At 36.5% G+C, this 15,332-nt stretch overlaps 1 protein-coding gene across 1 annotated transcript in view; it reads left to right on the top strand.

Annotated features, from left to right (window-relative positions):
- The first annotated feature begins 5,119 nt into the window (after window positions 1–5,119).
- The window catches only part of Lap1 (leucine rich repeat containing protein 7 lap1), a 50,536-nt gene continuing 40,323 nt past the window's right edge, over window positions 5,120–15,332 (top strand). The window contains exons 1-3 of the mRNA XM_017614426.1: window positions 5,120–5,314; window positions 5,373–5,508; window positions 5,561–5,850. Of these exons, the coding sequence (XP_017469915.1) occupies window positions 5,162–5,314; window positions 5,373–5,508; window positions 5,561–5,850 (579 nt within the window). The 5' untranslated portion in view covers window positions 5,120–5,161. The remainder of the gene's footprint in view (window positions 5,315–5,372; window positions 5,509–5,560; window positions 5,851–15,332) is intronic.

Below are 15,332 nucleotides of genomic sequence, written 5' to 3'. Positions count from 1 at the left end.
TTTTGGCGCGAACACCCCTAATGGAGACATTTCCCCAATGTGTTAGCACACCACCGACGATCAGCTGTTTTGCTCTTCAACCTAAGCTTTAAGTTACACAACTAGTTGCCGGTAGAATTCGCTCCTATCGGTTGGAGTGAAAGGAAATAAGGGTAAAACGGAGGAATACACAAAAGAAAACTTTGCTGCGGTCAGTACGCGACAAACTTCGTCGCTTATTAATATTCCATGCCGGCCCATGAAGACGCTTATCTCCTAGTCCTTGCTGAGGCCGTCGTCGTTCATGAAGCAGAATGTCGAATCGTCTATCTGCTCAGCCAATAGGATTCCCCCACGATCATATGCCAGGCCTGAGTGTCAAAGGGCATTGTGCGCATTGAAGTCACCTACTTCCATTCGGTTTTCACCTCTGAGTAGCGAACCTATGACAGCATGATATCCTGCGGAGCAGCAGATGACGGGAATATATATTGGGGTGATTCAGAAAAACAAAATGTTTTCTTCGCAACCATCCACAAAAGTTTCGTTTAGACACCAAAATAAGCCTCAGAAAATATTAGCCCTTAATATCAATATTAAGAGTGTCCGCATCGCACTTTTCGATTTCCCATAAGAATACCACTGGAAAATTTTTTTTTTTTTACTTTTGACTTTTATATTTAACGAACGATACGTTCTGTAAAGATCTTGACTGCGAATAACTTTTGACCGAGTTGACGTATCGAAAAATAACTTCAGTTCTTTTTTGTAGAGCGCTCAATTCTCTACAAAAATACTTCAAGTTCTTTACAGTACAACGTATCGTTCGTTAAAAACAAGTAAAAGAAAACACTTCGATCTTCAATAAGAATAACACAGGAAAAATAATTTTTTTTTTACAATTCTTTCGAATTTCACCCCGAATATCTTTTGGCCGAGTTGATTTAAAAATGACTTCAGACCTTAATTGTATTCTCTACAAAAATACTCGAAAACCTTTACAGTACAACGTATCGTACGTTAAATATAAAAGTCAGAAGTAAAAAAAATACTTCCTGTGTTCTTATATGAAATCGAAAACTGCGATGCGGGCATTCGTAATATTAATATTAAGAGCTCATATTTTCTGAGACTTATTTTGGCGTCTAACTAAACTTTTGAGCATGGTTCCGAGAAAAAAATTTTTTTCTGTATCACACTAATATATATACTTTAAATATTTGGAGCTCGATATCGCCTGACCGGTCAGCTATGTTCTGACGTTCTAGGGTGGTGTCCCTCGGATCTACGTCTTCTTCGATTAGACGATACTGTACAGTGTAGTGTAGGATGAACGCTAGCCCTCCACCATTTTCGCGCACACAATCTTTACGGAGCACATGTAGGCGGCACAACTCAATAATGTCGAGTTGTCGTGCAACTTCGTCTCTTGGTTCGCAGCTATCAATATGCCGTGTCGACCCATTAAGATTGCTATCTATCCAATCTTGCTCTGGAGTCCGTTACAGTTTAGTTGTAGAAGTTTCGTATGCCTTGGGAGGCTGGTCGCGATACCCAGGGTAAGAGAAGTGTGCAGTCTTCCTTGGGATTGTCGTGCCAGCCGCAGTTGCTTTTGCTTCCTGGTGGTGGGTGGCTGCAGTGTTTGTGTTGTTGACTGCGGCGGCGGTGGTCTGCAACTAGGTGGCGCGGTAGCTTGTCCAATCGTGCGTGATGCGCAGGTCAGAGCATAGGCGGAAGTGGCACCAGCCAAGGAAAGAGTTGTATTTGACTGATGCCACTTTCCGATATACTCTGTTCTGACAGACGGAGCAGATCGTGTGAGCAAGCAAGAGGTGCTGGTTGGCTCGCAGACGCGAGTTGGAGCGGGTGTTAGAGTGGTGTGAGGGTGTGGGGAGGTTTTCTTTTGCTCACGGGAGCTGTGTGGAGCCGTGGAGGCTCTTTGGGTGCTGATTCGCACCTGCACGTTCCGCGTTTGGCTTAAGCAACAGGGAGCCACAAAGCTTGTGGTCCACTCCCTATGAGTCCTATGGCCCCAGCAGGTTGGTGACTCCATCCGTTGCAAGAGTTGGACCTAACCGGAGTGGAGCTCCGATGGAGTCGTCTCTAGCAAACGCAGCAGATATATGATTCTGGCTCGGGGCTAGACTCAATGTTCGCCCGGAGAAGAAGGATTCTTAGCAATCCAACTGCAAGGTATTGCTCTACGGACGAAAAACTATTGATCTGTACGGGGCTAGGTCGTCGAAACAACTGCCCTTGATCTGGTAAAACCCGAGTCATTTCGGTTACTGTCGTAAAAATTAGACCCAATCCGTTGTTCTTCTTTTACAATTGACAAGTTTTTTAGCTTTTTTCCTAAGCTTCCCGATATTATCGTTGCACCAAGGGACGTGCGTTTGAGATTTATTTCTTCTCAGTGGCCAGCTAGTGTTGGATCGTCTTGGTATTTTCTCGCATCGTCTTCCAGTAAAAACACGGATGTATATGGCGCCGTTAAAGTATTCATTTCCCGCTTTATACAGAGGTGGAAAAGTTTTCATTTTGTTTTTCTGGGTTTCTATTAACCTGGTTCGCTACCCTTGGGACTATTTATCGAATCTAATATGCCGATGGTCCGATATTCGCATCTCATTTGAGACATGCCAGTCTGCGGTAAAGGTCCACAGGCTAGTTGCAGAAATTGAAAAGTCTAGAAACTTCCATTTTGTAGCATTAACAACCTCCCCTTGCCGACCTTGTCTCCGACACGTATATAACGACTACCTACAAGGCGAATTTATACCTGGTGATAGCAACATTACAAAAAGAACGTACCTGTATTTGGCTCCTGTTTTTAGGGTCAAGCCGTCAATGTTTACATGTTTTTGTTGTTGGCTTTTACGGTGTGCTGTTAAATCAGTAAAAGCAAAAGGCGAATGAAAAAACAAGAAATCAGCTTGCCTATTAACACCACCAAATTCCGATTAACCAAAAAAAATTCTTAGGATCTACCTCCAATTAGTGCAAATATTTTTTTCTTGATGGTTATGTACACTAAAAAACTATTGTTATACCTGTTTTTGTATTAATTGCGCTGAATTTGTACGATCCACTAGCAGTTATATTTCCTGATCTGAATTTTGAGTTAGCTCAGCGTTGCGGCATTTTTTAACAAAATTTAAATAAAACAATTTAATTTATTTGAATTATGTGAAATAACATTAACCAAAAAATTAAATATATAATTAAAAAATAAATATTATGTGTAAGAATTCCTCGGAGTGCGGATCGAACCTGGGTCCTACTCAGTTGTACACAATTTTGACCACTGGGCTACCGTGGACGACAAACTCGTTTGCTTTACTTGCTTACTTGTTTTCCAAGAGAACGTAGAATGCAAAGAACATGCAAAACTAGCCTGGAAATTTTGATGTTGTTGTAGCTCAACTAACGGTAGGCCCAGGAAACGTGTCATTTAGATGAGATTTGACCATAGGAAAGTGTTTTTAGCTGAGTAGGCTTGTAAAGAGGTGGTTGGTGTTATTATGAGTATTTCCTCATGCTGGACACTCATTGGGTATATCGGGAACGAGTCTGGTTAAATAACTATTGAGACGGCTACAGCATCCAGACCGGTACGAGTAACGGGTCTCCCGCGGCATTTACAGTTCGAGAGTCGCAGAAGGTGGAGAAAGATTATCTATGAATGCCGTTTATAGCTCGTGTGTAGGTCGTCAGGTCCAGTGGTTCTGTATAAGTCTGGATCGTGTTCTTATGCACGCAAAATTCCTTGTGACGTGCATGGGTGGAAGCTCTTTCTCAAGCAAGGTCATGCTCGAGTGCTCGCGTCGGTAGCACGCTACCAGAAACTGCTTGCTGAACGCTTTGTTGTGCTCCCTTAAGGGCCCGGTTATGCAGATGGTGTTCAGGCGACATTATTTCGCTATCAAAGGTAACCTCTAGAATTTTTTGTTTGTTCACCGCCGGAATTGGTGTGTCATCGTCAATGCCCTCCCTCAGAAGAAGGATGCGAACCATCCCGGCTGCGAGGTGTTACTGCATAAAAACGATTGATGGGGTTCGACGATCCAAACGGGTTAGGTCGCTGAAACAAAACCCGAGTTATTTCGGTGTGCAGAACCGGATATCGTGGGAATGCTGGACATCTACCTCGTCGGCGATAGTGCATTCACCGAACTTATTCAAATAAGTTCTTATTCACTTTTAGTAGGACTATCCTAAATGAGTATGATTAATGTACTATCGCCGATGACGTTCTCTGTGTTTTGGTTAGTGTTGTTATTGAAAATGCCTTTTATCCGCATTTAGTTGTAGAATTAGCCCTAGGACTTAATCCGGATCAGTTGCATTTAATGAGACAATTCCGAAATAACGAATTGATCTGGATCAACGCTGCCGTCTGTCTATGCTTTTACATCCTGCCACGCCATTAGCAGTTGGGCCCTAATCTAAATAATGGTCCAAAATTTCTCATTATTTTCTTGATCAAGAAAATTTCTCTTTTCCCATGACAGTCAAAAAAAAGATATAACAATTTTTTAAGTAAGTAATACCAGCGAAAGCGTAAACACAAAACAGAGTGGAAGAGAAATTATAAGATAAAGTTATGGAACGTAAAACCAATACAATCTTGCATTTCACGCCATTTTGACACTTTGAGGTTTTAAGTTGTGGTGCACAATTTTCCTTTTGCTCTTGCAAAAAATCTACGTTACTCATCTATATTTTCATTTCACTAACTTTATTTTGAGCAAGTACACATCAAGGCTTCTTAAACGTTTGTTTACTTTTGATTTTGATACATGGCGGTTTTTCGACACCTGCATATAACTGATAGTAGTATGTTTACTTGTTATAATTTGCTCACTCGTGTTGTTACTTTCTCGTGGTTGCTTTAATTTGCAAGTTTGTGGGTTATTGAACGCAAAACCAATCAAAAATTGCGAGTATTTACCAGTAAAAACCATTTGTTGTCAAACGCAGCCATTATCTTTTTTTATACAAAAAACTTACTAAAATATACTGTTTTGTGTACCTATAATTTCAGCGTGTGCTTTTAACAAAGAAGTCCTGCCGCAAACTGCTGAATTACCATCACCTTCCTAAGTACCGAAAAAAAACCAAATCGTAAACATATCTGCACCTACTACTTAACAAACGACTTTCGGAAATTAGGCAAAAAATGGCATTTCTCCGCTGTTTTTCTTGCCTGGCGAATCAAAATGATGATATTATTTTAGAACTAGATTTTAGCAATAATATACTGAGTGATGCTTTCCCAAATGTATGGCAGCATGAGCGTACATTAGAAGAACTCTATTTAAATTCGGCACGCGTAAGTAGCATTTAAACTAGACTGTTAATAACAATGTTTTAAAACGCGTTCCGTACAGATCACAAGTCTTCCGCCAGAGCTATTTTACTGTCAGAATTTACGTGTTTTGGTGGTAAGCAACAATAATTTAGAATCAGTTCCGAATGCCGTTGCTGCTTTACGGCAGCTGCAAACATTGAATTTAAGTCGAAATTGTAAGTATGGCCGAACCGATTAAAACTCATTTTTAAAATGTACGCATTACAGTCATTTCAAATGTTCCTGAAAGTATGAAAGCGTGTAAAAATTTAACCCATTTAGACTTGAGCTGCAATAGCCTCAACCGCCTACCTGATGCCTTAACGAGCCTTATTACACTCAAAGAATTATTTTTAAATGAGACATACCTGGAATTCTTGCCTGCAAACTTTGGTCGTTTAATACATTTGAAAGTTCTGGAGCTGCGCTTAAATAACTTAATAACATTACCAAAATCTATCGCTCGACTAACAAGTCTTTTGCGGCTAGATATAGGATATAACGAGTTTACTGAACTAGTAAGTTTTTGTATCCTTTCACCTTTCATTAAAATGAGGTAGGTGGAAATCCGGAGACCGTTCCGCGTATGTAGTATTTTATAAAAAAAATAGCAAACAATTGTAATAAACTTATGAAATTTATTATTATAAGCAAGAAATATAGTTTGCTAGATCGCCCTCTCCCGATTTGCTGAGTGTATGAAATTTCTGCGTACTACATTAGGTGTAATTTATTTCTATAAAACTCAAAATCCTTAAACTATGCCAAAATGGGTGATTTTAAATTGTTTTTACCATCTTCAAAATATTTTTAAGCTAAAACTAAACTGTTTCGATTGATACCCATATAGTAATAATTCATTAAAATTACTGAATAGTTGGAATTTACAGACAACTCTATATGTTCACGCTGAACGTTTCTTTACACTCTTACTTTTGACAGTCAAACTTGAGTAAAATTAATTTAAATTTGACTTTTAGGACAACTGCCAACTCTATTGAAAATATTGTCAAACTACAGCTTTATTCAGCCACCTGACATTCATTTTTTAATATAATTTTCAAATAAATAAAAGGTGGCAGCACTCCTTCATGAGTATGGAATTGATTTTCCAACTAAAACCTTATGAAACCCCTTTCGTCAGGCACCCATATTGTGATACATATTCCAATTACCTAATTCCATTAAAAGTGTTTTTCTAATAGCTGCCGCCCCTCTGCAGGCAATGGCGAACCTACGAATGTATTTCTGCCATGAAAAACAGCTCATACAAATACAATCGCCATTCGTAGTCGGCGATTCCCCTTTGTGGTCACCATCAAGGCACACTCCACAAACCGCAGGGGAAGTTCGGCCAAACACTAACATATGTGCGCCAATCTATAATTCATTCTCTTAATTCAAGTAGAATTTGGGGTTTCAAATTTTAAACAAACATTTAGCTTAGAACTAAAGCTCTTTTTAAAAACATTTGATGCCCATATTGTGGTAGTTCGTTTAAATTAATTGTATTTAATTTTTAAACGGGTTGCAGCCCTTGTAAAATAAGTCAATAATATTCTGAATGTTCAATCTGAGGGTTTCTTAACAATCTTTCGTGTGACACCCATATGTTAATTTTTCAGATAGCTTGCGAATAAATAGGGCTATTCGCGATTCGGTGCATAAGAACTGACAAATTTATGCAATTGCAGAAATATGCCATGGATTGTGAGCGACCTTTATTAAACTGTCATGGCAAAGCTTTTGCAAAACAATTTTTGTGCATCAGCTTTGGTTTTGTTTATGAATGCAATGCATAGCATTTTTATGCTATGGATTTTCGGTATTGCAAATTTGCCAAGCCATGACAAATGCAAATGCGTGTATTTTGTTTGTGTATTGCAAATAATTTGCAATACAAATTTGCAATGCAATGACGCTAGGCCATTTGCACCGGATCGCGAATAGCCCTATTAATTTAAATTTGACTTTGCAAACGGGTGGCAACCTTTTTCAAAAAATAATTCCCTTAATTTAAGTTGAGGGTGGTGTCATCTCTTTCATGAGTATGGAAATGATTTTATATAGTTCCAGTACTCTATCACAAATATCGTCTAATCGAGTTTAAATCTATCCTATAGACTGGTTTTCACTATGTCATATTTTACGCCAAAATTTGGCGACTTATTTTGACACAACCTTATCTCCTTTATCTATACCTTTACCGATGATATTATGGGCCAAAACAGACAGATAGCCGATTTAGCAGCGCATGTACACGAATAAAGACCTACCCTGATTCAAATCAGTCGATAAACCGCTTTTTAATCCCAGTTGACAATGTGTGAACCTTACATAGTGAAAACCAGCCTTTTGTTTTAAGTTGGGCTAAATTACACCAGTGTACTAAATTTCAAGACGATCGGTTGAGTAGTTAATGCGTGAAAGCGTAACAATCAAACAAGCTCTATTTCGGATTTATAATATTAGTAAGGATTTTTGCTGTTTATAGGGGTAATAGCCCATAAGAAACAAAGCGGATATAAACAAAGATTTGGAAATACTTGCCAGAAATCATAACTATACAATTTATTTGAATTTTTACAGTGTTACTATTAAGTAAGCTATGTCGTATTGGATACGTTAGCCTTTTGCTTAAGCTTTATAGTAGTGTTTCCTTGGGCTATCAGCTCAGTATCACGATCATTTTTCACGGAAACGATCTGGATCATTCTTATTAGGGTTCGCAGCACTAATTTTATACCACTAGCACGAGAAAAATGAAATTATAAAAATTAACTCATTAAATGGAAAAATGTATATTTAAACGAAATAATATTCCCTCTTTGGTTATAATCTATTGGCCTTATTCATAAAAAAATTAAGTAGATTTATAAAAGGTTTATAAATTGAAAAATGTATGAAAACGTCAATTTATAAAGCTCTTTAAACCTACTTTATTTTTTATGAATAAGGCCATATCAATATACATACTTATTTCTAAAAGGTATTTTTCTGTTACCAAACGATATCTCCTTTAATATTTTATCAAATTTAATAAATTATATCTTATTTTAAAGGGGAGAAGCTCATGCACATGCGAAAAATAGTCACGTTTTTTTCAATTTAGATACTTATTTAAAAAAGGGGGTTTTAAAGAGCTGAAAGCACTGTATCCGGTCAATAATGCGTCATATCTTTCTTAATACTCCATCAAATTTACTGAACTAAACACCATTCTGAGGGATAGGTTAAGGTAAAAAATAAAAAGCTTTAGGATTGCCACCTGCTTAAAATTTTAGTGACTTAAATATATATATATATATCTTGAGTAAAATATTGTAAAGCATTCAGCGAATGAAACACATTTAAATGCCCTCTTAGAGGTCTATTCTGCACGTTGCCGAAGTTCTTGTCACCGCGATTCTAGGTACGTTGGTAATGCAGTTAAAATATTCAGCAATTCAGCTATGAAGATGGTAACAAAATTTAACGGTTTCAAGAGTACACAGAATGCGAAAAGAATTTAAAAATTGAAAGGAACTTTATTTACCGGTTACAAACTTGTTATTACCAGCGCAGAATAGACATGTTAACCAGAAGTAATAATTTTGAAGGGGGTTGCCAACTATTTAACAATCTATATGCATACTTATTTCTTTTTGGCGAAGTTAGCCTTAATGTTCCCTCCCGGGTATCAATACACTTTTTCCACCTATTTCTGAAAGCTTGTAAAACTAATTTTGAATTGCACGACCCACTCCGTTGCTTATGCCAGGATTTTAACTCTCATTCCAGCAAGTTTGATATATCAGATCCGCTTTTCAGCATTAAGAAATCGATACTGTCCTCTCTCAATAAATGAATCATTAAAATAAAGACATAAAATCGGCTGATGAATTTAGTTCTGTAGCTGAACAGTTTTAGATCTCGACACTTAACAAACTCCTGCCTATCGTGACTCGGCGCAAAAATTGAAAATACTGGTTCCGTACGTCATGCGGACTGCGCCCCTCGTGCGGATGGGCGGGAATGGAGGGTAAAAACCGTTGGGATATTATTATTATTATTATTATAAGAGATATTTTTGTGTTACGACGTGATATCTCTTAATATTTTATCAAATTCTGATTCAACAGGGGAAGCACACGTACGAGCGAAAGATAGCCACGTTGTTTAAAAAGCTAAAAGCACTGCATCCGGTCAATCTATTACCACATCTTTCATAATACTTCATAAAATTTAATGATTGAAACATCAACGGTTTAGATAAAAATTACAAAGTTTTGAATAGTGTTACTCCTGTCTAAGTTACTTAAATATGTAAAATATTGCAAATCATTCAGCGAATGAAACACAAAGTAATAATTATAAAGAGATTTGCCAACTATCTAAAAATTTTAATCTGTATGCAAAACCCAATGCGTAAATCTTTCATTCGGGCAAGCCAGGATTGAGTTATTCCGGGGTTGTAGTCAAATTACTACCGCTAAATCAACCACCAGAACCCCTGAGCTCATTGTTTTACGGCGAATTACCAGAATAAGTACAGTTCTTGATGAATGTCCATAAATGCAATGATTAGACAGCTAAAGGATTTCATCTCAAATAAGTCTATATGTACTGGATTTATGTGGATCAAATGCAGATAAATGTGCCACTGGACGTCGTTAAGTGATTAGTTGGTGGGTGTGTTGTACCAAAATTTCCCCAAAAAAATTAATTTTGGGCGAGACGAGGTTCGGCGGGTCCGCTAGATATTTAACATAAAGGCGATTTGAATCAATTGGAGAGAATGAAATGGCAGAATATCTGTTTGTATATACATTCAATTGTCAGTGCTACCAAACCGTGCTGCAAGTTACCAGTGAAACAAAACAAACAGAGTGGATCATAAATTGAACCAGATCTCTGTCAAGATCATATCGTTGTTGCATTTGCGTGCAAACTTTTTATCCGTATCCCGACCACTGCCAAAGAAAACACAGCTATTTTTGCGATAAATAGGACTAAAATGTACACCCCTATTAGCGTAGGCCGAAAATCCGCTTTTTTAGAATTTTTTTTTGATAATAGCAAAATTATGGTTTATTATGCTCTAAAAACAATCTGTGTGAAAGATGACAATTTTTAGTCAATATCTTAGGCTCACCCAAGTCCTTCAAAGGTCAAGTGCTAACAATTTTTTTTCTTAGCTAACTTCGATTCTCTACAATAAAGATCCATATACCAAATGATGTTGGACTAATACCTTCAAAGATAGTTAAAATTTTAGTAAAAGCAAATTATTACTTATTGTATTTATTAATTTTAATTTTCTCACACAAATTGTTTTTAGAGCATAATGAACCATATTTTTGCTATTACCAAACAAAGTTCTAAAAAACGGATATTCGGCCCACGCTAACCCTTATGCTGTAATCCAAATTTTCATAGTTACGAATTCGTAGCTTCGCTTTGAAAAGTATAAAAATGGTATGCTGTAATCCGTTCTTAACTATCCACCACGTTGCCCACCAAAAAAGGGAAATTTGAATTTCTTAATTGGCTGTTTTGACATAAATAAATAAAAACAAGTAAAGAAGTATAAGTGCGGGCGAAACCGAACTTTATATACCCGGCGCATGTATTAAATATAGTTTATTCACCTTTCAGTAAAGGTGATAAGGGAGAGTATTTTTCCCAATGTCAAACAGTTTCAATAACAAGCTATGATATGTTGAAATAATTGAACCTAATTTGGTGGAAATCGGCGGTTGTCGATATATACTTCATAAGTCAATCAATAATCTTGTGTCTTATTAAAGTATTGTTGTAAGTTGGCATCTTTAGTTATTGAAAGATCTGAGTTTTTGGATTTCTGAAATTTACCGTTGTATGGTTAATCGCAGTAATTTTAGACCGATTTCATAAATTTTCAACATATTGCTTTTTGCGCCAAGGTTGCTAAATGTGCCGAGTTTAATAGAAATGGATAAACCAGGTACGAAGATACACATATGTAGGCGTAAGTGGACGGTGCCACGCCAATTTTCCAAAACTTTCCCTAAAAATCATTTTCAATGAGTTTCTTAGTGAGGCCCTAAGCAATGTTCTCACCGAGTTTGGTAGGGATTGGTAAAGGGACTACAGAGATACAGCATTTAATCATAAGTGGTCGGCGCCACGCGCATTTTCCAAAAATTTTATAACTGTATTATTTTATGCCAAAATTCTACCTCAAATACAAACTTTCAACAATTTGGATCCAGTATTTGCGGAAATATCTTAGATTTTGCATATTTCGAAAATACCTTTATATGGGAGGTGGGCGTGGTTATTGCTCGATTTCATTTTCAATCCCTACCTACCTTGGATAAAATAACTTACTTACCAAATTTCATTCACATATCTCAGTTCTTGCTCGAGTTATCGTGTACACGGACAGACGGACGGACGGAAAGACATGGCTTAATCGATTTCTCTTTTCATTATGAGCATTCATGTACACATTTGTCTATATCTATCTCGATTCGTTTTGGCTGTTACAAACAACCGTTATGAGAACAAAGTTATAATACCCTTGTGCACAAGTGCGCTCGGGTATAACAAGTAAAGTTCGGGCGAAGCCGAGCATCAATATATGGATTTTGCTACGAATCGTAGAAATGGTATGCTGCTATCCGAATCGTATATTCGTAACAGTGGCATGCCTAAAAACGATCGAGTAAGAAATTTACAGCTTTTTTACGTAATTTTGTACGAAAACAATTCTGTGTCGGAACGAGATAAAAAATAAATAATATAAAAAACTAGTAGAAAGAAAGTAGAAATAATATTTCTCAGTCCCATAGAATTTGTTTTGATAACTTTAGATTTTGAAATTTTAGCAAAAGTTATTATAAACCAATTATGAGATTGAAATGAAAATGTATGTGCATTTATGAATAACGACCGCTTAAAATCGATCTCAAATTTGTACTTTCTCTGTAGAAATTTTAGGTTATGTAGTTTGACTATTGTCAATTAAATCTAATGCTTTGTATTGCATGCGCCACACGCTTTTCATTTTCAATCTCATAAATGGTTTATAATAACTTTTGCTAAAATTTCAAAATCTAAAGTTATCAAAACAAATTCTATGGGACTGAGAAATATTATTTTCTACTTTTTAGTCCATTTATAAAATCGTTATATAATTAAAAGGTTGTTTTAAATTATCTATTTTCTACTTTTTAGTCTTGTCTGTACAAAATTTTGCAATAGATATTAAAATAGTTCAACGATATTAATAGATTGGTGCACACACATGCATATACATATGTATGTACATACATACGAGCACCAATTAATTTCATTTAAAGAAATGGCGTGTCGTCCATTTCCACTGTAGCGTCGGTTAAGAGGTAGATGTCGTCCTATGCACTAGACATTTTTTTAGGATCTTTTCAAAGCAAAGGCTTTATAACAATGAATGGTGTCTGGACACACAACATTGCAAGTTGATAAAAGCGTTGTAATTAAGCAAAAACATGTTAGTCGATGTGTGTTTGGACAAAAAATTACTTTACCTTTTGGATATGCGTACATTTTTATCCACTGCTTTATATGAACGAACAAAAATAAATGTTTGGTGCCGCTAATCGAGAAACTTTGTTACGGTTTAGTTATTTATACAATGATATTGGGTTGTTATGTCCAAACGCATGACCCGAATCTAAAAGTTTTAACGTACACGTGAAGTCAAAGGATTCAACTTTAATTTAAGACCGAATACTAGTTTATTAATAAATTCGTTTTAACTATGCACTTTTTTTGCAAATTTCGATGTGGGTTCTGCGGAAACATACTCTGGATGGCGTAGCACAAGAAATATCTTATATATTTTACAATAGCTTCCCACCGGCAACACAGAAAGGAAAATTCTACTTAATAAGGGTTATAATCCCTAAGCGCGGCCGAAGGCAGAAGCAAGCGCACATTTTTAATAACTTGGAAGAAGCTGCATTAACTGGATTGATAACCAGTTCTTCAGGTATAAGAGGAGTTATGGCCTGTGGTTCAACAATTCAACCAGAAGTTGACATACATAGATGCGTCCACGGTTACTATGGCCCACAGCTCCGCTTACCTTTGTGAGTTAATTTCCATAGCGCGCTCTTACTCCACTGCAATAATTGCAAATGCGATAGAATCCATAATTTTCTTCAAAATATGTGAAATCAAAAAATTTTACCATAAATAAGTACTTAAAGTGGATTTTTAATTCCTTTTTACTTTGTTTCCTTCATACGGTTGACTTGGAAAAACACGAATTACGAAAATTCGGGTTCTAGAATAGGGGTGTAAATCAGTCCTGGGCAGCGTCCAGAGGGCAACTTCGCGTCGTATTCGCATATACATACACGCTCTGCTTGAGAAGACAGCGAGAGCTTCATTCAACTTATTCGCACGCACCCAGTGACATCAATTGCTAGCACATTACAAAGATGCTCTGCCGAGGCTGCCCACCTCTGGTGTAAATATAGTTTTTTCACTATTCTGGAAACTGCCGTTTCACACATTTTCGATAATGTGCTCAGTAGACTTAATGAAATAATTTAACCTTGCTTGGGGGTTAGTACTTCAAAATTCGGAACACGAAATTCTGCTTAACAAAATTATCGTTTTCAAAAATCTGCTCTTTGAAAATTATGCTTTTCAAAGAACTGAATTGCGAAATTCCGTATTAAAATATAATGTAAACAATGTTAAAGAGGACCCTTTTCAAAGTAATGAGAAAGTGCTAATTAATATTATTTACATCTCAGTATATCCAGTAAACAAACTTAGCTATTTTTTTTCGCCAAGTTTGGTCCCCATAAAGGACTAGTGTTGCAAGCAACGCTTTTTCGACAATTAGGGTGTTGTGCAGCTATTTAATGTGGTGAAAATTATTTAAGCACTGGGGAGATTTATTCACATGGAATTGGAGATTGGGCTAATAGATTTATTTTAAATAAATTGTGAATCTGCGAAAATATCTTTTCAGCAGATGAATACACTTTTTAACCTTTTTCCCGAAAATTTACATACAGGCTCGAAAATATGCGAGTAACATTAGGTTTGTATAGTAACTTCTCCAGTAAAACATTGCAGCGAGAGCGTAAAAGCAAAATAGAGCGTAAAATTGAGAAGAAGAGAAAACTAGCAGAAGAGGTTATTGAACACAAAACTAGCAAAAACTTGCAAGAGAACAGTTGTTGCACTGCTTTGACAATCTGCTGTAAACATTTTACTATTTATAAATCAGTTTTAAACTCTTTGCTTTACACACAAGCACTAACACTGTCCAGTACATCATTAATATTTTTGTTTCCACTCATTTTACTTTTGTTTGTGCCAAGGCGAATCAATATAAGGTGATTGCAGGAGTACAAAAACAAAAATTTACATGTATTTTGTTTTTGCTTTGGCGGCATAAACTGTCAAAACCTGTAAGTGTGAGTAGAAATTCAAACAAAATTTTTCAATTTGATATCAGAAGCCGTGCGGCGAAACACATACACAAAATCAACTGAGCTAGTAACACCACTTTTTATATATTCTTTTGACATTTATTCTTCTTCTTCTTCTGCTAGCTAATTTCTGCTAGTAAAAATTTCACTAGCAAGAATTTGCAGCTCTCTCGTGTTGTTACGCTCTCGATTCAGTGCTCTCTTGCAAATTTTTGGGTTATCATACACTTTTCCAGTAAAAGTTTGCAGGTTCCAGTACAAATTAGTACTGACTATTGGTAACTATACAAACCTATTCAAATATCGTCGCCTGGATGGAAAATTGCCGGAAGCGTAATTTTGACAATTTGTGGTTTTTGGATAGCTTCTTTAGTTTCCGACTAATTGGCTAAAATTTTTTCGGTTATTTGGTACAAATTGCGTTAGTATTGCTGTCGTACTAAACTAATCAAAATCTTTCAAATAGAGTTATCTGTTCTTCTTTAGTTTCCGACATATTCAGCTTTATCATGAGTTTCATTTTCTAGAACCGGGTCACTTTT

Source organism: Rhagoletis zephyria, unplaced genomic scaffold (assembly GCF_001687245.7).
Source record: "Rhagoletis zephyria isolate East Lansing unplaced genomic scaffold, Rhagoletis_zephyria_1.1 Rzeph_scaffold_00825, whole genome shotgun sequence".
In the NCBI taxonomy this organism is placed as follows: domain Eukaryota; kingdom Metazoa; phylum Arthropoda; class Insecta; order Diptera; family Tephritidae; genus Rhagoletis; species Rhagoletis zephyria.
Note: the sequence above shows the minus strand (reverse complement) of the source record. Positions and strands in the feature narration are given on the sequence as shown.